Raw genomic sequence first — 27633 nt, 5'->3', positions numbered from 1 at the left:
CTAGTACACTGATCCCCAGTCTGGTACTCTGATCCCCAGTCTGGTACACTGATTCCCAGTCTTGTACTCTGATCCCCAGTCTGGTACTCTGATCCCCAGTCTTGTACTCTGATCCCCAGTCTGGTACTCTGATCCCCAGTCTAGTATACTGGTCCCCAGTCTGGTACACTGATCCCCAGCTTGGTACACTGATCCCAAGCCTGGTACACTGATCCGCAGTCTGGTACACTGGTCCCCAGTCTGGTACACTAATCCCCAGTCTGGTACACTGATCCCCATTCTAGTACACTGATCCCCAGTCTGGTACACTGATCCCCAATCTGGTACACTGATCCTCAGTCTAATACACTGATCCCCAGTCTGGTACACTGATCCCCAATCTGGTACACTGATCCCTAGTCTAGTACACTGATCCCCAGTCTGGTACTCTGATCCCCAGTCTGGTACACTGATCCCCAGTTTTGTACTCTGATCCCCAGTCTGGTACTCTGATCCTCAGTTTTGTACTCTGATCCCAGCCTGGTACTCTGATCCCCAGTCTAGTACACTGATCCCCAGTTTGGTACACTAATCCCCAGTCTGGTACACTGATCCCCAGTCTGGTACACTGATCCCCATTCTAGTAGACTGATCCCCAGTCTGATACACTGATCCCCAATCTGGTACACTGATCCTCAGTCTGATACACTGATCCCCAGTCTGGTACACTGATCCCCAGTCTGGTACATTGATCCCCAGTCTAGTACACTGATCCCCAGTCTGGTACTCTGATCCCCAGTCTGGTACACTGATTCCCAGTCTAGTACACTGATCCCCAGTCTGGTACTCTGATCCCCAGTCTGGTACACTGATCCCCAGTCTGGTACACTGATCCCCAGTCTGGTATACTGATCCCCAGTCTGGTACTCTGATCCCCATTCTAGTACACTGATCCCCAGTCTGGTACACTGATCCCCAATCTGGTACACTGATCCTCAGTCTGATACACTGATCCCCAGTCTGGTACACTGATCCCCAGTCTGGTACACTGATCCCCATTCTAGTACACTGATCCCCAGTCTGGTACACTGATCCCCAGTCTGGTACACTGATCCCCAGTCTAGTACACTGATCCCCAGTCTGGTACTCTGATCCCCAGTCTGGTACACTGATTCCCAGTCTAGTACACTGATCCCCAGTCTGGTACTCTGATCCCCAGTCTGGTACACTGATCCCCAGTCTGGTACACTGATCCCCAGTCTGGTACTCTGATCCCCATTCTAGTACACTGATCCCCAATCTGGTACACTGATCCTCAGTCTGGTACACTGATCCCCAGTCTAGTACACTGATCCCCAGTCTGGTACTCTGATCCCCAGTCTGGTACACTGATCCCCAGTCTTGTACTCTGATCCCAAGTCTGGTACTCTGATCCCCAATCTTGTACTCTGATCCCCAGTCTGGTACTCTGATCCCCAGTCTAGTACACTGATCCGCAGTCTGGTACACTGATCCCCAGTCTGGTACTCTGATCTCCAGTCTAGTACTCTAACTACTACACTACTAAATTACTTATCATATCTGTACTTAAATGAAAGAGAACAAATATCTGCGAGCGTTGAGCCAATAAAAATATGTTAACAACCAATCCTCAGCGTAGTTTTGCTCGGCATAATCTTTTATTCTTTTATCGCATTTTATTGTTAGCCATGACAAGTCATGAGTTGATTAGACAAGTTACGGCTCCATGTTTATAATATTATATTATTATATAATATGTGTATCATATTGTATGTTTAGCCGTTATATAGTCATGTGTTGAGGGTGAGGCTTGTTTTCTTTGTAACTTTATATAACTAGTCAGCCTCTTTACCCTCTTGAACTTGCCCATTACTCTCTTGAACTTAAAAGGCCCATTCTCTAAGATATAAATACTTCTGTATACATGGTTATATTTATTCTTATGTGCATTACAAGACATACTACAATCTTCTTTGGATTTTTCTACAAACATCAACTAGCTGGAAGTTGTTTGCATTGCACCAGCAAATATCATCTTCAATAAGCAACGAGGCTGGCAATCTCTCACATCACACCAACATCTCTGATTGCACCTGCATCCCAGTGCATCAGTGAGCATCATCTTTAATAGAATAGTCTGGCAGTTTCCTAAGTTGCATCAGCATCACCATGCACCAACAAGACAAATGTATCTCACTGGACATTTCCAATTATGAAAACCATGAATCAGTGGTATTTTTCTTGAAAAAAAAGCAGCAAGTTTGGAGTGGGATCCCTACGAACGGAGGTTCAGAGACAACCTCCCTTAGTCTGCTAACCAAAATCCACCTCAGTACTACTGAGAGTTAGTGCCCCATAAACTGTAATAATATTAATAAATCGTCTGGCTTGGACACGCTCATGATTGTTTTGAAAACAGTTGAAAAAGTGTTCGTTCTCATTTTGCCATTCATTTGTGGTATTTTTCATGGTATCACCCAATGTAAAGTTTCATGATAATTAATTTGGTAATAACTTATGGTTCAAATGTTACGTCAACTTATAAGGTTTGGCAAACATTAGGTTTTACCAAATACGTAACTATGCCCCTATAAATAAAGTTGGTAGTGAAAGAGTTAGTTATTCACTTTCTTATTACTCATCACTCATTACGATCTCTCACAGAGCACGAGTGTGGTGAGTGTACTAGCTATTATAGTTATTGATGGTCTTATGCACCATGAGAGATCATAATGAGTAATCAGTATATACATAATTAGAGCTTCGACCTGTAAATCGAAGATCCTGAGTTCATTTTTCTGTGTGAGGCAAAGTTCTTTCTTATACCTTTAGCATGGCTTGACCAATGCTTACTGTTGTAGTTATATAATAGATCAATAACCAAAAAGAACAACTCTAGTGGATAAACCCTAAAAGATAAAACCTAATAGATTAACCTTAACAGATAAACCCTAGCAGATAAACCCTAACAGATAAACCCTAGCAGATAAACCCTAGCAGATAAACCCTAACAGATTAACCCTAGCAGATGAACCTTAGCAGGTAAACCTTAGGAGATAAGCTCTAGCAGATAAACCCTAACAGAAAAACCCTAGCCGGTAAACCTTAGGAGATAAACCCTAAAAGATTAACCCCAACAGATTAACCCTAGCAGATAAACCCTAGCAGGTAAACCTTAGGAGATAAGCTCTAGCAGATAAACCCTAATAGATTAACCCTAGCAGATAAACCATAGCAGGTAACACTTAGCAGATAAACCTCATATACATTTTTACAAATACTACCAACTTGAACAGATTTTTTGGACACTCAAGTCGCAAAAACAAAATTTGGTTTTAAATTTTGCTATTCGACAAAAATGAAATACTCCTGTCAGTTGCCAAATGAAAATCACTTTTGCACCTTTGACTTTCAATAAACTCTGAGTGCAGTTGGGAAGATGACTCCATTCTCCATTCAGTTGACATGTTATGTACAATAGATCGTCAGTGCTGTAACCAGGTAAACATTGGTAGGTAGCTGTCTGACCAAATTGTGTTCCAGTCATAGAAACCAACCCAGCATTGTCCAGTGTTGGAGGTACTCCACAAGCCACCTCTAAAATTTATGTGATTGTAGGGGAATGAATCGGCTAGACCATTAACTTTAAAACACTTTTGCAGCCAAAGTTGAGACAATCAGCGGAAGAAATGAATATGAAAATGTATGCTGATTATTACTTCAGTTACCTTCACAATCAGGATGTACAGTCCAATATCCTGTCTCTTGACATACTATAGTATCATATCCAGTCATCTCATATCCATCATCACATTTGTATCTAACTGTATCATTATATGAGTGTCCAGATATTTGTCTCTTAGAGCTGTCTAATACCGGTGGAGGTCCACAGTTTACTTCTGCAATGAACAGTGCAGCTGACACTAATAAAGACACAATTAGAGTACCAATTAAGTTTGCTGTTGCTGCATATGAAAAACTCAAAGTTGAAAAATAAGATTCAGTGTATTTAACCACAAATGTGTATATCTATATATATTTCTTACACACTTCTATGAGAGAATTTCAATTACAAAAAACGAACATTTTTTGTGTAAGCTTTATGTAAGTACCTCCCAAGTTAGAAAACAGATAATTATTTATGTTGATGGCATTATAGCCGATTCAGATTTTGTGATTACAAAAATAAGTAAAATAGCAGCACTCACTCTGATGGTGGTGAAAGTAATAGTTTTGTAACATTTTGTAATAGGAACGTTGTAGAGGATCGTTTTAGCTTCGTAGTGATTGTAGCTTCACATCGCTTTATCAACACACAAAGTATAGATACATTGAATTTATTGCATGGCAGCGTTTTTTAACATATTGGAGAAATAAAATATGCAACAAAGCTGTTTTAGATAGAGTTTGAAATTGAAACGATATTGTTTACATATCATGAAATAATGTCGGTGTTTTTCGGTAAAATGGCTGGCCGTAGGCTGATAGCTAAATTTGTACATGGATGTTATACAAGAATTGTTATTATTAATTTAACATATTCAGCATTATTATTTTGTTTTCTCAGTTCGTATTAATTGTATCATTACTGAATCATTTTTTATTGTAATCGTAGCAAAACAGACTTAATTTAGCTATTACTTGCTAATTATTCCACATTCATATCTAAACCCTTTTATAGTGGTTTTATTTTTTATAATTTATTTGACCTGCACAAAACCTCTACCTCATGATATGAAGTTTGAAAGTTGCAGTTTGACAAAGTTTGAAAAATTTTCCAGTTGTTTTTATTTTCTATTAAATTATTTCAACTACACAAAGCACTTTTCTCATAATATGTAGTTTTAAAGTTAGAATGGCACATGTTGTTATATGTTAAATACAAATCAATTTTCTGACCAAATACTTTTTTATTACTCGGGCAACGCCGGGTAGCACAGCTAGTCTATATATACATCTCAGTCTTTGTTCTGTCATTGTGCGTCTTTCCAGTTATAGCGATGAAGTCATAGTAATGAAAAATCACCTAGCAATGAAAAACAACTTTTCACTAGTTTTGGACTATCAGGTTTTACCCAATACATAATTAGGTTACGCTACGAATAATTAAAACTACGTAATCAATTATTCACATACTTATTACTCATCACTCATTATGATCTCTCACGGAGCACGAGCGTGGTGAGTGTACTATCTATTATAGTTATTAATGGTCTTATGCAACGTGAGAGATCATAATGATTAATTAGTACATGTATATACATTTACATAACTAATTTATTCATGCATATTTATTAATCTGGCAGTTAGAGCTTCGCCCTGTAAATCGAAGAACCTGAGTCCATTTCTTGTGGGAGAGAAAAAATTTTCCTACATTCTTAGCATCGCTTGACAAACGAATGCAGCTTTAATTATAGAATAGGTTCTTAATTTGACAGATTAACCCTAGCAGATAAACCCTAGCAGATAAACTCTAGCAGATAAGCCATAGCACATAAACTCTAGCAGATGAACTTCATATACTACTAACCTGTACATATTTTTTGCATACTAAAGTTACACACAAAAAAATTGATTCTGAAATTTTTTTATACGTTAAAAATGAAATACTTCTGTCAGTTGCCAAATGAAAAGCACTTTTGCACCTTTGACTTTCAATAAACTCTGAGTGCAGTTGGGGAGATGACTCCATTCTCCATTCAACTGACATATTATGTATAACGGGTCGTCAGTGGTGTAGCCAGGTAGACATTGGTAGGTAGCTGCCTGTCCAAACTGTGTTCCAGTCAGAGAAACCAATCCAGCATTGTCCAGTGTTGGAGGTACTCCACAAGTCACCTCTATAATGTATGCGATTGTAGGGGCTTGAACCAACTAGACCATTAACCTTGAAACACTTTTGCAGCCAAAGTTGAGACAATCAGCAAAAGAAATCAGTATTAAAATACATGCTGATTATTGCTTCAGTTACCTTCACAATCAGGGTGTACAGTCCAATATCCAGTCTCTTGACATACTATAGTATCATCTCCAGTCATCTCATATCCATCATCACATTCATATCTAACTGTATCATTATATGAGTGTCCAGATACTTGTCTCTTAGAGTTGTCTACCACCGGTGGAGGTCCACAGTTTACTTCTATAAAGCAATTGCCACAATCTGTATATTAAATTTCATAAACTGATTATACACAATCCTTGCTCAACAAAAAGATTTATCAACTGTAGATAGGAAAAAGATTACAGTAAGTTGAGAAAATAATGTAACAGAGTGAATATATTATAGTGTGTAACAAAGGGAATATATTATAATAGTGTGTAACAAAGTGAATATATTATAGTATGTAACAAAGTGAATATATTATAGTGTGTAACAAAGTGAATATGCAAATGTATTATAGCGTGTAACAAAGTGGATATATTGTAGTGTGTAACAAAGTAAATATAATATAGTGTGTAACAAAGTGAGTATAGTATAGTGTGTAACAAAAATTTTATAGTATTTACATATGTAGTATATCTTAATGTGACACTGAAATGAATTTGACCACTATTGGCTAAATTGACATTTAACTACAGGTGTTCCTGTCATCTCATAGCTTGACACGCATGTATATCTAACTTCTGATCCTATTTCTCTATGTATGGTAAGTGAAATCTGTATTGGAGCACTGAAATTCTCCAGTACAGATCAACAGATGGTCTGATTAATGTTGTAGTTCTTTATTAGTCATAACACATTGTGCTGTCAAATGAATTGGTAGAACATATATTGACAGAATATTTAGATTTACATGAAATCCAAAATTTGATTAAACTAAGAAAATTAGTTTCAACTTACAAAAATTACTGGTCCTTTTAGAGTTGGTTGCCACAATTGTAATGTGTTTCAGAAAAACTGACAAACAGCAGTTTACAACTTATTGTACAACTTATTGATTATTTCAAATTTGACCTAATGTTCGTTCCTTACGGGTTTCTCAACGCAGACAATTTTTGTTTGCTTTTGGTGACGGTAATGTCTCCTATTCAAATTCCTGGCTCCCTGCACACAATAGAGTCCTCATCTAATCAGAATGCTCGCTAGCCTCCAAATTAATCGCGTTGCCAGGAAATAAAAAATTCATCAATTGTAGATATTGCTTGTGATAGAAGTAGTAATGATAGTACACTTTGTAATGGGTTAGGATGTGGTTTGCTAAGTATGCATTAATACAAAAAACAACCATGTAAACTGGAAACTACATAATGATGGATATTGGCTAGTTTAAAAAGTGGCGGTGAACATGCAAAGCAAATCTAGCAAAGAGCAGTAGAAGTCCATGTTTGACCTAATAAAGACAATCATCTCATTACACAATCCACTCCATTTTCTACTTCGCGTCATGACCTACAGCTCAGTTCTGGAGCAATAGTGAAAGACAACATATTTTTCACTTCATTGATATAATACCTAAACTCGTTTTATACAGTTGCAGGAAAAATATTCAGAAACATAAAATTGAAAAGCATGTAATATATCTTACTGTGACACTGTGGTGGGGTTGACCACTGTTGATTTGTTTGGCATTCTACAACAGGTTCTCCCAACATTTCATAGCCAGATATGCAGACATATCTGGCTTGTGATCTTACTGTGGTATCAGTTAGAGGTGTGACTACTCCATTTTCCACTTCCGGAAGAAGTCCACAACTTAACACTATAAAATTAATATTTACCATGCTGTTTATATGTAGACTTTTGTACTTAATTTTTTACTATTCAAGATACTTCATGCATTTTAGTAATCTTTCCTCAAATTATCATTTAAACTGTTTTGGCTTCATACTCCAAAATGAGTCAATGCAAAAAACAAATTGAGTAATGCTGGGTTACCTTCACAATCAGGATGTACAGTCCAATATCCTGTGTCTTGGCATACTATAGTATCATCTCCAGTCATCTCATATCCAACATCACATTCATATCTGACTGTATCATTATACGACTGTCCAGATACTTGTCTCTTAGAGTTGTCTACTACCGGTGGAGGTCCACAGTTAACTTCTGCAACAAACATTGCAGCCGTTGCTGCATGTAAAACAACTCGAAGCTGAAACATAAGAATTAGCATAATAAATAAGACATGTGTGTACAAGGGACGTACATGCAGTAAGACATGCTACACTTTGTTCTACTGCTTTAAGACTGTATAGATGATTGAGAAGTATATATGCATAATCTCTTACTGTGACACTGGGGTAGAGTTGACCACCCCTGGTTAGATTGACACTCTATAACAGGTTCTCCTGCCAATTCATAGCCTAATATACACGTATATCTAGCTTCTGTACCAGTAGCAAATAGGACATTGCCACTTTATAAGGGTATACTGTATAAGGGCTGCCTTCACAATGGATTGAAAAACTTTTAATCTCTCTCAATTCAGCATTATTTGTTATTATTTATAGTGAAAACCAAACTAGAAACAGACTGGTGACAAAATTTTAGCTTATGGCAACGTTGAAGTTTAGTAAAATATACACTAGAACTTAGCTTTATGTATGTGATTAGCACGCTAAGTTCATTTATGCTAATTTCCACGTGTATGTTATATGTCTGTTTTAAAGGCAAGAACTCCCTATGGTGCGCACTGCGCATAATACATTGTAATGATACATTTTAATACAGATCATAACCACTAAATACTCAAAACACATTATTAAACTTACTATAGGTAACCATAGTTACTACTATCAACATATTACTTTGTAACTAATTCTTAAGAAGTTCATATTTAAACTGTTGATAATTTTTACCAGCTGATGTTTGTATTAGATAATTACTATGAGTTTCTATACCACTCTATACCACATTGTCGTCTTACAATGCCAACACTGGAAAAAAAAATTGTATAGCACAGGTTCACAAGTGTATTAATTAATATTATCTTTAGCAATTAAAATTTTTGTAAAGTTAATTTCTTTGCCATAATATCCTAATTTTTTAATTTTTAATTTTCAAATGTGCCTTTGCAATTTCAAATGTGCTATTACAATCTTATTTCCGGTTTCAATAAGTCTGTAAAAACTAAATGCTTTTCACTTGGACAATCAAATCCTCTGTAGTAGAAATTACAGCTACATTGTCTTTTCCGTGAACTCATTGTTTATTTTTTCTGTTAATTTATTTGAACTGAACAAAAACATTTTCTTCATGATATGAAATTTAAAAATTTGAATGGTAAATGTTTTATATGTTAAATAAAAATAGATCTTTTGTGCAAAAACTCTTTTATGACCTTCCATCAAAACTTTGAATACAACAATCTTCAGCTGCATCATTAACCTTTTTATAAATACTACATTGCTTCTTCTATTGTACACATTGTTTAATTTTTTCTCAATTCATTTTACTTGTACGAGAAAATTTTCTCATGATATGAAGTTTACAAATTTGAAGGATAAATAATGCATATGTTAAATAAAAGTAAATTTTCTGTGGAGACTTTTTTACTGCTTCGGCAGCAGCGAGCATTCATCTAGTGGGATATAAATGCAGTAAGACACGCTACCCTTTGTTCCATTGATGAAAACATTGTATAGGTGATCGAGGGGCAAATATGTATATAAACTTAAAATAACTATATATGTATGTCTCTGTATAGAATTTTGAAAGCAATATTCATTAAACTTTTAATTTTAAGCATGTGCCCTTTGAATGCTGTTTGGAGCTAATTAGCTAAAATATGTTTGATAGTAGATTTACTATTTGGTAGACACTAACAACCCTGCAAACACAATTGCTTGCAGCAATACAATAAACCAACCACTTGCTCAATTATATTTCAATTCATTTATAAATGTTTAAGACAGACTTCCATTTACCTTCTACTATTGGACTCAAGGTACAGTTGGGGGCACGACTCCACTCTCCATTCAGTTGACATGTTATGTATGTTGGATCATCAGTGGTGTAACCAGGTAGACATTGGTAAGTAGCTGTTTGGCCAAACTGTGTTCCAGTCATAGAAACCAAACCAGCATTGTCTGGAGTAAGAGGCATTCCACAGGAAATCACTGCAACAATTACATAAAGTGTTGCGTTAGATTGTAATACATCAAAATAGAGAAGAAGTCTATTTTTTATGAAACTGAAAATCTCAAATCACCTCAAACAACAAAAACAATCACAAATATTTAAAATGCTCAGTTTCAAAAAAGTGTGATTGCAATGTCTTTAGTCGCAACCAGACCGTCAGAATAGAGATGGGTACTACTGCAACTTGAACACAATAGTCGATGTCAATAACAAGAGAGACAAGCAGCTGGGCAACTAGTCACTTCATTTCATCACATACTTCTCTTTTGAGCATTATAACTGCAATCAAGTTGTGTTAATTTTATTCTTGAAACATCTTAGCAGTCAGACCACCTCAAACAACACTAATAATCACAAATGATAAAAAATACTAATACTTTCAGATAAAATCTAGTAAATTCTGTGTAAGTTAACTTGTAAAGAGCACTTAATGTGAGACAAGTTTCACTGACAGGTAATTATTGCCTCTGCTCTTCAGAGTAATTAGCGCGTCTGTTTATAGCCCACGGCATGGGTTTATAAACTTCATACACGTATTGTGACGGAAAGTAGTCTGTCATGAAACATCGAGTCAGACTAAGCCAGACCGAGCCAAACCGAGCCAGACCGAGCCAGACCGAGCCAGACCAAGCCAGACCAAACTGTGCCAAGCCGTACCAAGCCGTACCAAACCGTACCAAGCCGTACCAAGCCGTACCAAGCCGTACCAAGCCGTATCAAGCCGTATCAAGCCGTATCAAGCCGTACCAAGCTAGCTCAGCCCTATACAAGGAGGCTGGGCCTCACAGCTATAAACAGGACTGGTGTGCAAGACGAAGGGCAGAGTTGTTCTGCACTCGATTAATTGTGGTTGCAGGTTATACACTGTACACATTATGAAATAAGCAGAAATATATGTATACTCGTAACACTAGGTATTTCTATTGTGGAGTCAGCAAAGGCAGCGCACAAAACCTTTAAAATATGTTAGTATTATTACTATTATTATCTGAAAGTTAGATTACAAAATTGTAAAGCTAATTCTAGCATTACCTTGAACAATATATTGTTTGTTAAATGTTTTCACAAACACACTGCTCATTCATAATGGTGGTTTGTATTTGGTCTTGTCACTTTTGTTAACAAAGCTGATTAGTTTCTGTAGACTTTTAGTGATAAAACAGTCATTATATAATTGAGAGAGAAAGAGCCAAACCAATATTGAACTGCAAAACTGAAACTAACAAGTATTTTGAGCCAATCTAAAGAAGGCATGTTAAATCACACTTCACACACCTTCACAATCAGGGTGTACAGTCCAATATCCTGTTTCTTGACATACTATATTATCATCTCCAGTCATTTCATATCCAACATCACATTCATATCTAACTGTATCATTATATGAGTGTCCAGATACTTGTCTCTTAGAGTTGTCTACTACCGGTGGAGGTCCACAGTTTACTTCTGCAACAAACAGTACAAATAAGTTTGCTGTTGCTGTATGTGAAAAACTCAAAGCTGAAACATGAGTATTAGTGTAATGTATAAGAAAAGAGTATATCTATTTATAATATAAATCTCAGTGTTTGTCTGTCGCTGTGCGTCTGTCCAATTATAGTAATAAAGTTAGAGCCATGAAAGATCAACTAACAATAATTAAAACCTCCATACTAGTTTTGAACTTGCGTCACTAAAACCTACTTAAAAGTCTACTAACAAGCGTGTGTAACCACAAGGTTAAGTTGTTCTTCTCACTTCCATCGTTCTCACCGCATACGGTATGTCCTTTCCGGATTGCACATGCTGAACGTGTACTTCTTATTACGCGGTGTGCCCTCGAGTTACAATGAATGACACTGTTATTACATTTGTTTGCCTTGCACTGTAAAACATAATGGTTTTTAGCTCTCGCCATACAGAAAAAATTTTTTGGCCATACGACATCCACAAAAACTATCTCAAAATTCCAATTTTGCAGTCAGTGTGCTGAATGTGTCGGAATAACGAAGATGCAAGATATGCTATTTGCCAAAATTCCTCTCATGACGTCTAAAACAGGTACGATGCTGGCTTTCTCTTAGTTCAGCATTATTCGTTATTATTTATAGTGAAAACTGGAAATAGATAGATGATAAAACTTTAGCTGATGACAAAGTTGAAGTTTAGTAAAATACATACTAAAACTTAGCTTTAAGTATGTGTTTAGTAAGCTAAATTCATTAAAGTTAAATTTCAAGTTCACGTTATACGTCTGTCTCAAGTGTAAGAACTGCTTATGGTATGTAATGCACATAGTACATTGTCATGTTGCATTTTATTGCAGATTATAAACACTAAATACACAAACTACAATAAAGTTACTGTAGTTAACTATGGTTACTAAGATTAACATATTATTTTGTTACTAAATTTTAATAAGTTCATAAATAAAATTTTGATAATTTTTATCAGGTGTTTGCTTTAGATAATTATTGTGGGTTTCTATACCCATCTATGCAACATTTACGGTGCCAACACTGGAACGAATTAAAATCATATGGTGAGGGTTCACCTGCATATTAATTATTATTGCAGCTTGATGTTTCTATATTAGGAGTTATCAGTCTCTTTTTCTTTCTACCTAGCATTTTTTGCTTTGTCACTTTTGCTGTTCAGTGTCGGCTATAGGCAGTCCAATTGGAGTAACTCATCATATCTAGTTACACGATTCACCTATGATTGTTGCAGATAGTTTTACTTCAATTTTACAGTTACCATGGTTATCAAGCGACGTCTTAAGTAAACCTTAAACGCCGTGAAAATGTAAAGATAACTTTGAGGAACATTTGATTTGTACAAAATTATTTGTAAGCGGTGAAGCTTTCAAAAATGAGATGCATAGAGAGCAATATTTAACTTACTTTGGCACCTAGGAGGAGTTGACCACTGCTGGTTAGTTTGGCAGTCTATAGTAGATTCTCCTGACATCTCATAGCCTGGGAGACATGCATATATAGCTTGAGATCCTACTTCCATGCCATGAAGTACAGTGACGTTTTGTGCATTTTCTATTGTAGGAGGATCTTCACAGGTCAGTACTATAACAGTAATCATGCAATACTTGCTAAAATATTCCATCAAAATGTTATAATCTAACCAATACAAATGGAGTTGTTGGCTCTGCGTTATGTTATACAAAGTTCCACTGTTTCAGAATACCATTAGTAAAATGTTTCTAAGTCATTTTTATTTTATTGTGAGCTACTGATAGCTGTTCTTACACACACCTACTCATTAATGTGGAGGACTGGGACGTATTACAACTATTTACACATATTATATCCTTTTTAGCACTTAGTGGATTTTGAATGATGATTTTGAATTTTTTTTAACTTCACGCATTCATCTAATGAGTCATAAATGCAACACAATATCTACACTTTGTTCCATTGCTGAAAAACTGTATAGAGGATTGAAGATAAAATATGTATATAAACATGAAATGAATGTATATGTATTTGCATAAGATTTTGAAAGTGGATATATATGTTAAATATTCATTAATCTTATAGTTTAAACATCTGACCTTTCAAAGCTGTCTGGAGCTAAATAGCTAAAATATATTTCATGATTGATTTAAAACTTGGTAGACACTAACAACCCCGCACACACAATTGTTTCTATCTATACAATAAACTCACTATTTGCTTAACTACATTTCAATTCCTTTATATATGTTTAAGACAGACTTCCATTTACCTTTTACTATTAGACTCAAGGTACAATTGGGAGCACGACTCCACTCTCCATTCAGTTGACATGTGATGTATGTTGAATCATCAGTAGTGTAACCGGGTAGACATTGGTAGGTAGCTGTTTGACCAAACTGTGTTCCAGTCATAGAAATCAGACTAGCATTGTCTGGAGTAGGAGGTATTTTACAGGTAACTTCTGTAAGGAGATATTAATTAACTGCAACGATTACATCGAGCGATGCTTTAAATTGCAATCCATTAAAAGAGGGAACAAGTTATATTTTCTATGAATCTAAAAATACTCAGAATCTCAGATTACCTTAAAAAATAAAAACAGTTACAGCTCATAAAAAGGGCAAACAATTTGTCTTAGAGTCTACTAATTGTTGTGTTAGTTTCTTTTTATGCAACATTTAATGTGAGACAAGTGTCAATTGAAGATAACTATTGCCTCTGGTCCTTACAGTAAGTAGGGCGTCTATTTATAGCCCACATCAAGAGTTTATAAACCATATATATCTTAGCATTATTGTTATCTGAAGGTTAGGTTACAAAATTGTTAAACTAATGCTAGCATTACATTAGACAAGATACATTTTCGTTAAATGTTTTCTCATACACATTGCTTATTTATAATGGCGGTTTTGTCTTTTATCTTCTCACCTTTGTTACCAAAGCTGAATAGTTTCTGTGAACATTTAAGTAATAAAACAGTCATGATGCAATTGATACAAAGAGCCAAACCAATATTGAATTTCTAAACTGAATCTAAAAATATATTTTGTGCTAGTCTAAAAAGGCATGTTAAATCACACATCATACACCTTCACAATCAGGAAGCATGGTCCAATATCCTGTTTCTTGACATACTATAGTATCATCTCCGGTCATCTCATATCCAACATCACATTCATATCTGACTGTATCATTATATGAGTGTCCAGATACTTGTCTCTTAGAGTTGTCTACTATCGGTGGAGGTCCACAGTTTACTTCTGCAACAAACAGTGCAGCTGACGCTCCTAAAGACACAGAGTACCAATTAAGCATGCTGTTGCTGCATGTAAAATACTCAAAGCTGAAAAATAAGAGTTAGTGTAATAAATGAGAAATGTGTATATCTATCGATATGTAAATATACAAGCACTGAGATTTGTATTATATATTAAATATATAATATAAATCTCAATGCGCCTCTGTGCAATTATAGCCATACAAATATAGCAATGATAAAAACCTCCGTACTAGTTTTGAACTTGTGTCATTAAAACCTACTTAAAAGTCTACTAACAAGCGTGTATAACCACAAGGTTAAGTTGTTCTTCTCACTCCCATCACTCTTGTCATATACTGTATATCTTTTGCTGATTGCACATGCTGAACGGGTCTTTCTTATTAGGCGGTGTGCCCTCGAGTTACCATGAATGACACTGTTATTACACTTTTTTGCCTTGCAGTGTGAAACATGATGGTTTTTTGCACTCACCATACAAACATTTTCTGGCCATACGACATCCACAAAAATGATCTCAAAATTCAAATTTTGCAGTCATTGTGCTAAATATGTCGGAATAATGAAAATGCAGATATGCTATTTCAATTGCTATATGCCGCTTCAATTTCAAATGTGCCTTACACTCTTATTTCCAGTTTCGGTAAATCTGTATAAGCCAAATACATGTACTTTTTACGTGGGCAATTGTATTCTCTGGAGTAAAAACTGCATTGAAATTGTCTTTCTGTTTACTCAGACAAAGTATAAGACAAGGAAAGTCTGGTATTTCATTTTTACATTAGTACCGGCATCGAGAAGTACCAGTATTGCCTACCAAAACTTTAAAGATGTGGTTGCGTCAAAAAGGTCAACTTAATGAAATTAAAACACATAAAAGGCTAAAGCATCAGCTACAATTTGATGCCATTTTTGTCTTTGTAGATCAACCCTGTCTAGAGATATATGCATTCAAATGAGGCCCTCTTTTAAAAAGTTCACGTTCCAGCGGGTGGTTTTTTGTGACGTTACTAGTGATACATCTGAAAAGAAACCACGATCGATAAATATAAGGTCGCTTCATTAGCCAATCATCAGCGCGAAATTTTTATATATCTCGTAATAAATGTTATCACTCGTAAAATGCGTTGTCTGTGATCTCAAATTTAGGGACTTTACTATATTATTAAATTGCATGAACATGGATATTTACTAAATTAATTAACATCGTTACTTAAATGAATTACTCAATTGACACGTTTTATTGGCGAACAACATAATTTTAAAAATTGCTGTGAAATTACTGCGAAGGTGGCTCTAAGTTTTCTGGGCATCAGGTGGTTAAAATGCTACAGAGGAAGATTGGAGAATGGAGGTAAATTTATCTTCTATATATACTTTGAGTCTCCTATAGATATACTGTTGAGTTTACATTCAGATTATATTTCTCTGTTTGAGGCTAAAATGTAATTTCCTGCGCGTGCGAGATATGTATGTACAGTGAGTTCTTGACGGCTTATTTTTGATCCATAGCATCTATCAATACAATGGTTAAGATTGATGAATATACTAAAAGTAATATTTTTAGTACTCATTAATACATGTCCTAATTAATAAAAGTATAACTTTTTGCTATCACTAATCATTGTTTTATAATTTTTTATCGGTTCACCTAGCTACATTTGCTTCAAATTTTCTGTGGCAGTTTTATCTAGTAAAGTAGAGTTATGATTTGAATTTAGATGTTCACTTTTCACTTGTAGAAAGTGAAGAAAATCGATTGATCAATGCAAATCTTTAATTTCCAGAACCAAAACTTCGAATTGTTGGCTTGGCGTACTTATGCCTTTGTTAAACATTTATTTTTTTTTACAATTACACTCACAATCTATCTAAATCCCAATTTGAAAGCTTTCAGTAGATACGCGTTAGAATGACATATCTATGAATGACATATTTTTATTGCATTTGTTTTACTGATTACAGGATGTTTATTTGGTCCCTCTGCCGAAGCAGCTTTGTCAGTGTGGAAACTGTCATAAATGGGAAAGAAAGACTTGAATGTGTGCTTCATAAACCATGATGTCTTGTTCATTTACTGCAGTAGATGAATCTTTATTGTATCAGCTAAAACTATGTGAGTGGCCACAACTTGATGAATATTTTTAATAAAAGCTTTATGCCGAGATGAAAACTTTTTTACTTGTAAAAATTATATAATAAAATAATATTGTTGAAGATAATGCAAAACATGCTTTGTAGAATATTGTAGTGAATTGGATACGGTATATGGATGTCTGCAGAACTGGAGAATGTGAGTTCAAATCCAGCTTGCAGCAGACTTCTCATCCTTAAAACTCTATCCCTATGTATATTCTTTCCAAAGACGCAGCCTGCTTATTTTACTTACAGTAGTAAGAAACTAGTTTTTGGTGTGGGCATTGATATACAGCCCCGCCCCAAGGATAGGCGATGGGCATAATGTGGGCGGGGTTTTTGGGAGGCTGTATATCGTTAGTGTGGGTAGCGATGGAACTGTCCCGATACAAATACCTTATTCTACATATTTTGCTTGACAGATTTACCGTAGACCGGTAGAATTGGTAGTCGGTACTCAAATGTTTACACAGCATTTGGAGAAAGTGAGAAAGACAAATTTTCAATTTTCGTTAATTAGGGCCTTTGAAACATTCATAATAATGTATCTGTAGCTGGATTTAAAATTTTATTTTAGCCAACATGAGCAAATACAAAATAAAATATATGCAAATAGAGCCGCGTAGGACTAGACTTTTATCACAAATAGCCGATGTGAATACGACATATATTGACAGATATATCACACGTGACATCATTTTTGGCAAGTCTGGGCATGTTTTTTTGGCCTGAGCGTTTTTACCGCGATCAGATTTTTTCGATTTTAATCTTCAAATATCTTGGAAATGAGATCGCCTAACACAACAAACAACATATCAACTGATAGAGAAAAAAATTCTTTCTTTTAAGATCAACTCAAATTTGACGCAACCACATCTTTAAATACGATGTGATCTTGCTGCATGCAACAAAAATCTTTTTTATACACACACTTCATGAGCTCATGTTTATTTTTTCTTTTAATTTATTTTAACTGCACAAAGCAGTTTTCTCAAGATACAAAGTTTAAATTTTAGAACTGTAAATGTTAAATAAAAGCAAGCTTTTTTGCGCAAAGATTTTTTTCCTACCAGGGCAAGCCTGAGCATTATTCTAGTGAGGTATAAATTCAGTAAGACCTGCTACACTTTGTTCCATTGTTAAAAACACTATATTATTGATTGAGGAGCAAATATATATATATAAACATAAATTAAATGGATATATGTCTCTGTATGAGATTTTCAAAAAAATTTTTTATTAAACTTTTAATTTTAAACACCCGCCCTTTCAAAGCTGTCTGGAGCTAACTAGCTAAAATATGTTTGATATGAGATTCAAATCTTGGTGAACACTAACAACCCCGCACATGCAATTGCTTCTAGCAATACAATAAACCCACCACTCGCTGAACTACATTTCAATTCCTTTCTATACAATGTATGTTTAAGACAGACTTCCATTTACCTTCTACTATTGGACTCAAGGTACAGTTGGGAGCACGACTCCACTCTCCACTCAGTTGACATGTTATGAATTTTGGATCATCAGTGGTGTAACCAGGTAGACATTGGTAGGTAGCTGTCTGTCCAAATTGTGTTCCAGTCAGAGACACCAGACCAGCATTGTCTGGGGTAGGAGGCATTTCACAGGTTATCACTGCAACGGTTACATCGAGCAATGCCTTAAATTGTAATACATTAAAATAAGGGAACAACTTTATTCTTCTACAAATCTCATTTGATCTGTAGAATTTACCATCACACTCTGGTGGAACAGTCCAATGTCCATTTGTCTCACAGTAAATGAATTCATCTCCAACCATCAGGTAACCTGTATGACAATGGTACTTTGTTCTATCATTAAGGTAGTGACCATAGACACGCCTGACTCCATTCTGAATCTGTGGTGGATTTCCACACCGTATTCCTGAAACAATACATACATCATAGGACACCACTTATTCAATATGTGTATCTTGATGTTTCTATATTTGGAGTTATTAGTTCTTTTTTCTTTCTATCCAGCATGTCTTGCTTTATCATCTTTGCTGTTTCATGCGGACAACTGTAACAGGCAGTACAATTAGGGTAATTCATCATATCTAGTAACATGACTCACATATGATTGTTGCAGCTAGTTTTACTTCAATTTTACAGTTACCATGGTTGTCAAGCAACCTTTTAAGTGAGCCTCAAACGCTGTGAAAATGTAAAGAAAACTTTGAGGGACATTTGAGTTGTACAAAAGTATTTGTAAGTCATGAAGTTTTTGACAAGTAACACACAGAGAGAACAATGTTTAACTTACTTTGACACGTAGGAGGAGTTGACCACTGCTGGTTAGTTTGGCAGTCTATAGTAGGTTCTCCTGACATCTCATAGCCTGGGAGACATGCATATATAGCTTGAGATCCTACCTCTATGCCACAAAGAAGAGTGAAGTTTTCTGCATTTTCTACTGTAGGAGGATCGTCACAGGTCAGCACTATAACAGTAATCATGTAATACTTGTTCAAATATTATATAAAAATTTCATAATCCAACCAATAAAAATGGAGTTGTGGGGTCTGTAGTTATGTTATACAGAGCTCCAATACTTCAAAACAGCATTCGTAAGATGTTTCTATGTTCTTTTTATTTTATTGTGAGCTACTGATAGCTGTTCTTACATACCCCTATTTATTAATGATACAATCCTCTGTTAACAGTTTTGAAGATGTTCCATAGTAATAAATTACTTACAACCATTTCAAACTATTATTTAAAGATGAACTTAAACAGAATGTTAGTTGATTTGATCAGAAATTATCGGTACTTTTAACATTTGAGATTGTTTCTGATGTGTGATATGGTCTGGCTGGATGTTTAATGATGAAAATCAACAAAATTTCATCATGGTTAAAACGCTCAATTTAAGTGAAAATACAAGTAAGACGTATTTATTTGCAAAGAGACAGAATAGAGACGGGTACCGCTGCGACTTAACACATTAAACTGATATCAATAACGAGAGAGACAAGCATCCGCACAACTAGTGACCTCATTTCATCACATAATTTTTTTCTGAGCGTTTTAACTTTTGGTCTCAAAGCAACTATAGACATAATAATCAGACTTTCACTTGATCTGAGTGTTGTAAAAGAGATCAAATCGCGTTGTAACTCCCATCAAATTTTGCCATTTTTAATTTTAAAACATCCTGACAGTCAGTTCATTTCAAACATCAAAAGCAATCAGAAATGATTGAAAAATACCAATAGGTTTTTATAGAACCCATTAAAAGCTTATGGAAATTCATCGTTGACAAAACCTTAGTAAAATAATGTTGCTAACAAGTACTTAGTAATATAAACAAACAAATATATAACAAATAATAAAAAATACTGATACTATCTGATAAAATCAATTAAATTTCGTACAAGTTCAATTTAAGGAGCACTTAATGTGAGATAAGTTTTAATGACAGATAATTATTGCCACTAGTCCTTACAATAAGTAGGGTACCTGTTTATAGCCCACATCATGAGTTTATAAACTTCATATATATATATATATATATATATATCTTAGCAGTATTGTTATCTGAAAGTTAGGTTACAAAGTTGTTAAACTAATGCTAGCATTACATTAAAAAATATAGATTTTTGTTAAATGTTTTCTAATACACATTGCTCATTCAAAATGGTCTTTTTGTATTTTATCTTTTCACCTTTGTTACCAAGACTGATTAATTTCTGTGAATTTTTCAGTGATAAAACAGTCATTATGTAATTGAGAGAAAAAGAGCCAAAACAATATTGAAATACCGAACTGAAAGCGAAAATAAATTTTTGAGCCAATCTAAAGAAGGCATGTCATATCGCAGTTCACATACCTTCACAATCAGGATGTAAAGTCCAATATCCTGTCTCTTGACATACTATAGTATCATCTCCAATCATCTCATAACCAACATCACATTCATATCTGACTGTATCATTATATGAGTGTCCAGATACTTGTCTCTTAGATTTTTCTACTACCGGTGGTGGTCCACAGTTTACTTCTGCAACAATCACGGTAGCTGACACTCTTGAAGACACAATTAGAGTACCAATTAAGTTTGCTGTTGCTGTATGTAAAAAACTAAAAACTGGAAAATAAGATTTAATGTCATAAAAAACGTGTGTATAAGAGGCATACGAATTTTTTGCACTGTGGTGTAGGATATGATGACTTTTTGCCCTTGCCATATAACAATTTTCTGTCATATGCTACCAACAAAAACTAATTTCAAAGTTCAGATTTGGCAGTTGCTGAGCATAAGATGCTGTTATGCTATTAGCCAAAATTCTTCCGGCGACACCTAAAACAGATGCGATGCTCGCTTTCTCTTAGTTCAGCATTATTTGTTATTATTTATAGTGAAAACAAAACTGGAAATGGATAGATGATAAAATGTTCGCTGATAAAAAAGTTGAATTTTAGTAAAATACATGCTGAAACTCAGCATTAGGTATGTGCAGAAGGCTAAATTCATTCAGGTAAAATTCAATGTTTGTAATACGACTGTCTCAAATGTAAGAATTCCCTTATGTATGTACTACATATATTACAATGTAATTTTATATTTTATGGCAGATCATAACCAATGAACAAAAAAATGCAATAAAGTTTTTTATAAGTAGTTAACCATGATTACTACGATTAACTAAGAGCAACATACTATTTTGTAAATAATTTTTAATAAGTTTGCATATAAAACTTTGATGATTTATATCAAGAGGTGTTTGCACTAGATAATTATCAATGGGTTTCTATACCCCTCTATACAGGATTTTTGCCTTACACTGCAAACAGTGAACATATTAAAATTGTACAGCGATGGTCCACATTGTACAGCGATGGTCCACATTGTACAGCGATGGTCCACATTGTACAGCGATGGTCCACATTGTACAGCGATGGTCCACATTGTACAGCGATGGTCCACATTGTACAGCGATGGTCCACATTGTACAGCGATGGTCCACATTGTACAGCGATGGTCCACATTGTACAGCGATGGTCCACATTGTACAGCGATGGTCCACATTGTACAGCGATGGTCCACATTGTACAGCGATGGTCCACATTGTACAGCGATGGTCCACATTGTACAGCGATGGTTCACATTTGTATTAATTAAGATTATTTTTTATTGCGTTTTAAAATAACTTTTAAAAGTCAATTTTTTTAGAGATTTTTTTTATCTCACACATTCATCTAGTGAGGCAGAAATGCAGTAAAACCTGCTACAATTTGTTCCATTGTTGAAAACACTGCATAGATGACTGAGGAGCAAATATATATATGAACATAAAATAAATGTATATATCTCTGTGTAGGGTTTTGAGAGAAATATTCATTAGACTTTTAATTTTAAACGTCTGCCCTTTCAATGCTGTTTGAAGCTAACTAGCTAAAACATGTTTGATAGCGGATTTACTATTTGGTGGACATTAACACCTCTGCACACACAATTGCTTCTAGCATTACAATAAACCAATCACTTGCTCAATTAGATTTTAATTTCTTTATATATGATTAAGACAGACTTCCATTTACCTTTTAATATTGGACTCAAAGTACAGTTGGGAGCATGACTCCACTCTCCATTCAGTTGACATGTTATGAATTTTGGATCGTCAGTGGTGTAACCGGGTAAACATTGGTAAGTAGCTGTCTGACCTAATTGTGTTCCAGTCATAGAAACCAGACCGGCATTGTCTGGAGTAGGAGGAGTTGCACACGTTATCACTGCAACGATTATATCGAGTGTTGCCTTAAATTGTAATACATCAAAATAGGGAACAAGTTTATTCTTCTATAAATCTCATTTGATCTATAGAACTTACCATCACACTCTGGTGGAACAGTCCAATGTCCATTTGTCTCACAGGAAATGAATTCAACTCCAACCATCAGGTAACCTGTATGACAGCGGTACTTTGTTCTATCATTCAGGTAGTGACCATAGACACGCCTGACTCCATTCTGAATCTGTGGTGGATTTCCACACCGTATTCCTAAAACAATACCTAAGTCATGGGACACAACTTATTCAATATGAGTAGCTTGATGTTTCTATATTTAGAGTTATCAGTCCTCTTTTCTTTTCACCCAGCATGCTTTGCTTTATCATCTTTGCTGTTTCATGCGGACTACGGTAACAGGCTGTACAATTAGAGTAATTCATCATATCTAGTAGCATGACTCACCTATGATTGTTGCAGCTAGTTTTACTTCAATTTTAAATTTACCATGGTTGCCAAGCGACTTTTTAAGTAAGCCTCAAACGCTGTGAAAATGTAAAGATAACTTTGGAGAATATTTGAATTGTACAAAAGTATTTGTAAGTCATGAAGTTTTTGACAAGTAAGACACAGAGAGAACAATGTTTAACTTACTTTGACACGTAGGAGGAGTTGACCACTGCTGGTTAGTTTGGCAGTCTATAGCAGGTTCTCCTGACATCTCATAGCCTGGGAGACATGCATATATAGCTCGAGATCCTATCTCTATGCCATGAAGAAGAGTAAAGTTTTCTGCATTTTCTATTGTAGGAGGATCGTCACAGGTCAGCACTATAACAGGAATCATGTAGTAGTTGTAAAATATTATATTAAAATGTTATAATCCAACCAATAAAAATGGAGTTGTCGGGTCTGTAGTTATGTTATACAGAGCTCCACTATTTCAGAATAGTATTCGTAAGATGTTTCTATGTTCTTTTTATTTTATTGTGAGCTACTGATAGCCGTTCTTACATACCCCTATTTATTAATGATATAATTCTCTGTTAACAGTTTTGAAGATGTTCCATAGTAATAAATTATTTACAACCATTTCAAACTATTATTTAAAGATGAACTTAAACAGAATGTTAGTTGATTTGATCAGAATTTATTGGTACTTTTTAACATTTGCATTGCATTAAAAACTATAGATTTTTTGTTAAATATTTTCTAATACACATTGCTCATTCATAATGGAGATTTTGTATTTAGTCTTGTCACTTTTGTTATCAAAGCCGATAACTTTTGGTGAATTTATCAGTAATAAAACAGTCATTATGTAATCATTATGTAATCGAGAGAAAAAGCCAAAACAATACTGAACTGCAAAACTCAAAATAAAAAACTATTTTCAGTCAATCTAAAAAAGACATGTTAAATCACACATTGCATACCTTCACAATCAGGGTGTACAGTCCAATATCCTGTCTCTTGACATACTATAGTATCATCTCCAGTCATCTCATAACCAACATCACATTCATATCTGACTGTATCATTATATGAGTGTCCAGATACTTGTCTCTTAGAGTTGTCTACTACCGGTGGTGGTCCACAGTTTACTTCTGCAGCAAACAGTGCGGCTGATACTCCTTAAGACACAGTTAGAGTATCAAATAAGTTTGCTGTTGCTGTATGTGAAAAAACTCAAAGCTGAAAAATAAGATTTAATGTAATAAAAAACGTGTGTATATATAAAAAAGAGGCATACGATGCAAAAACGTGTGTATAAGGGGCATACAATTTTTTTGCATTGCGATGTAGAATATGATGATTTTTAGCCCTTGCCTTACAACATTTTTTTGTCATATGCTACCAACAAAAGTTAATCTTAAAGTTCAAATTTGGCAGTTGCTGAGCAGAATATGATGATATGCTATTAGCCGAAATTCCTCCCGCGACGCCTAAAACAGATACGATACTCGCTTTTTCTCAATTCAGCATTATTTGTTATTATTTATAGTAAAAACAAAACTGGAAATAGATAGATGATAAAACTTTAGCTGATGACAAAGTTGAAGTTTAGTAAAATACATGCTGAAACTTAGCGTTAGGTATGTGCAAGAGGCTAAATTCATTCAGGTAAAACTCAATGTTTGTAATACGGCTGTCTCAAATGTAAGAATTCCCTTTTGTATGTACTACATTTATTACAATGTAATTTTATATTTTATTGCAGATCATAACTACTAAATACACAAAATACAATAAAGTTACTGTAGTTAACTATGATTACTAAAAGCAACATATTATTTTGTTACTAAATTTTAATAAGTTCACATATAAATTTTTGATAATTTTATCAGAGAGAGTTTGCATTAGATAATTATTCATGGGTTTCTATACTACTCTATACAACATTTTTGCCTTTACTGTTTACATTTTTTACCTTTGCCTTTGCCTTTGCATTTTTACTGCAAACACTGACCAAATTAAAATTGTGTGGCAAAGGTCTACATGTGTATTACTTAATATTATTTTTTATTACATTTTAGAAAACATCTTTAAAATAAATTTTTTAAAATAATTTTTTTTAACCTCACGCATTCATTTTGTGAGGTATAAATGCGATAAGATATGCTACACTTTGTTCCACCGCTGAAATAACTGGATAGATGATTGAGGATCAAATATGTATATAAACGTGAAATAAATGTATATGTCTCTGTATAAGATTTTGAAAGAATAGTCATTAAACGTTTAGATTTAAACATTGGCCCTTTCAAAACTGTGTGGAGCTTCGTAGCTAAAGTATTTCTGATGATTGATTTAAAACTTGGTGGACACTAATAACCCTGAACACACAATTGTATCTATCAATACAATAAACCCACCATTCGCTGAACTACATTTCAATTCCTTTATATATGTTTAAGACAGACTTTCATGTACCTTCTACTATTGGACTTAAGGTACAGTTGAGAGCACAACTCCACTCTCCATTCAGTTGACATGTTATGTATGTTGGATCATCAGTGGTGTAACCAGGTAGACATTGGTAGGTAGCTGTCTGTCCAAACTGTGTTCCAGTCATAAAAACCAGACCAGCATTGTCTGGAGTAGAAGGCATTTCACAGGTAATAACTGCAACGATTACATTGAACAATGCTTTAAATTGTAATACATCAAAATAGGGAACAAGTTTATTCTTCTACAAACCAAATTTGATCTGTAGAACATACCATCACACTCCGGGGGAACAGTCCAATGCCCATTTGTCTCACAGTAAATGAATTCATCTCCAACCATCAGGTAACCTGTATGACAGCGGTACTTTGTTCTATCATTAAGGTAGTGACCATAGACACGCCTGACTCCATTCTGAATCTGTGGTGGATTTCCACACCGTATTCCTGAAACAATACATAAGTTATGGGACACAAATAATTCAATATGTGTAGCTTTATGTTTCTATATTTGGGATTATCAGTACTTTTTTATTTTTACCCAGCATGCTTTGCTTTATCATCTTTGCAGTTTTATGCGGACTGCAGGCATTCCAATTGGGGTAACTCATCATATCTAGTTACACAACTCACCTATGATTATTGCAGATAGTTTTACTTCAATTTTACAGTTACCACGGTTACCAAGCTACTTTTTAAGTAAACCTTAAAGGTTGAAAAAATGTAAAGATAACTTTGAGGAACATTTGAATTGCACAAAATTATTTGTAAGCGGTGAAGTCTTTATAAATAAGACACATAGAGAACAATGTTTAACTTACTTTGACACCTAGGTGGAGTTGACCACTGTTGGTTAGTTTGGCAGACTATAGCAGGTTCTCCTTTCATCTCATAGCCTGGGAGACATGCATATATAGCTTGAGATCCTACCTCTGTGCCGTGAAGAAGAGTAAAGTTTTCTGCATTTTCTATTGTAGGAGGATCGTCACAGGTCAGCACTATAACAGTAATCATGTAATATATGTTAATACATAATATTAAAATGCTATAATCCAACCAATACAAATGGAGTTGTGGAGTTTGTAGTTATGCTGTTCGGAGCTCGACTATTTCAGAATACCATTCGTAAGATATTTTTATGTCCTTTCTATTTCATCATGAGCTACTGACAGCTGTTCTTACATACATTTGCTCATTAGTGATGTAATTCTCTGTTAACAGTTTTGAAGAAGTTCCTCAATAATAAGTTACTTACAACCATTTCAAACTATTATTATATTAAAAATGAGCTTACATGACATCTTTGTTGATTTGATCAAAGGGTATCACTATTTTTGATCATTTGCGATTTTTTTATGTTTGTTGTGATCTGACTGCCAGGATGTTTAAAGATTAAAATCATCAAAACTTAGTCATGGTTTAAAGGCTCAAAGCAAGCGAAAGTGGGATCCTGTCTTTATGTGCAAAGAAACTGACAAAATAGAGACGTGTTCCGCTGCGACAAACACAAAAGCCAATGTCAATAGCCAGAGAGATGAGCTGGCGCGCAACTAACAACGTCCTTTCATCCCGTATTTCTCTTCTGAGTGTTATAACTATGATCAAATTATGTCGATTTTATTCTTGAAACATCCTGGCAGTCAAATCACCTCAAACAACCACAAATGACAAAAAATTACCAATACTTTCTGAAAAAATCTACTAAATTTCGTATACGTTTATTTTTAAGAAGCACTTAATGTGAGACAAGTGTCAATTACAAATAGTTATTGCCTCTGATTTTGAAAGTAAGTATGGCGTGTAAGTATGTTCCTGCACGAACTGGTAATTACGTCACATAGGCGGTAGGTGCTGTGGTTCTTTAACACATTCTCTGTGCTACCGCTGATGTAATGCTCGATGTGAATCACCTCTTTCTTTGACTCCTTCTTGGTCTGTAGTATGGCCAACCTAGTCCGTGGCTTCTGCAGAGGTGGCTCCAT

At 34.9% G+C, this 27633-nt stretch overlaps 1 protein-coding gene across 1 annotated transcript; it reads right to left on the bottom strand.

The window, feature by feature from the left end:
* On the bottom strand, nt 1–27633 carry LOC137402850 (sushi, von Willebrand factor type A, EGF and pentraxin domain-containing protein 1-like). Its single transcript, XM_068089359.1, has 25 exons — nt 27474–27633; nt 26473–26649; nt 25928–26098; nt 25638–25829; nt 24140–24337; nt 23358–23534; nt 22806–22976; nt 22516–22707; nt 20804–20974; nt 19238–19414; nt 18686–18856; nt 18395–18586; nt 14625–14822; nt 13805–13996; nt 12967–13143; nt 11360–11530; nt 9871–10062; nt 7880–8074; nt 7530–7703; nt 5972–6163; nt 5646–5840; nt 3729–3899; nt 3477–3597; nt 587–1507; nt 1–448 (listed from the first exon to the last, which is right to left on the bottom strand). Exons 1-25 carry the CDS (start codon nt 27631–27633, stop codon nt 1–3), a joined length of 5496 nt encoding a protein of 1831 aa, XP_067945460.1.

Source organism: Watersipora subatra, chromosome 8, assembly GCF_963576615.1.
Source record: "Watersipora subatra chromosome 8, tzWatSuba1.1, whole genome shotgun sequence".
In the NCBI taxonomy this organism is placed as follows: Eukaryota; Metazoa; Bryozoa; class Gymnolaemata; order Cheilostomatida; family Watersiporidae; genus Watersipora; species Watersipora subatra.
The sequence above is the reverse complement of the archived record's forward strand: the minus strand, read 5'-3'. Positions and strand labels throughout refer to the sequence as shown.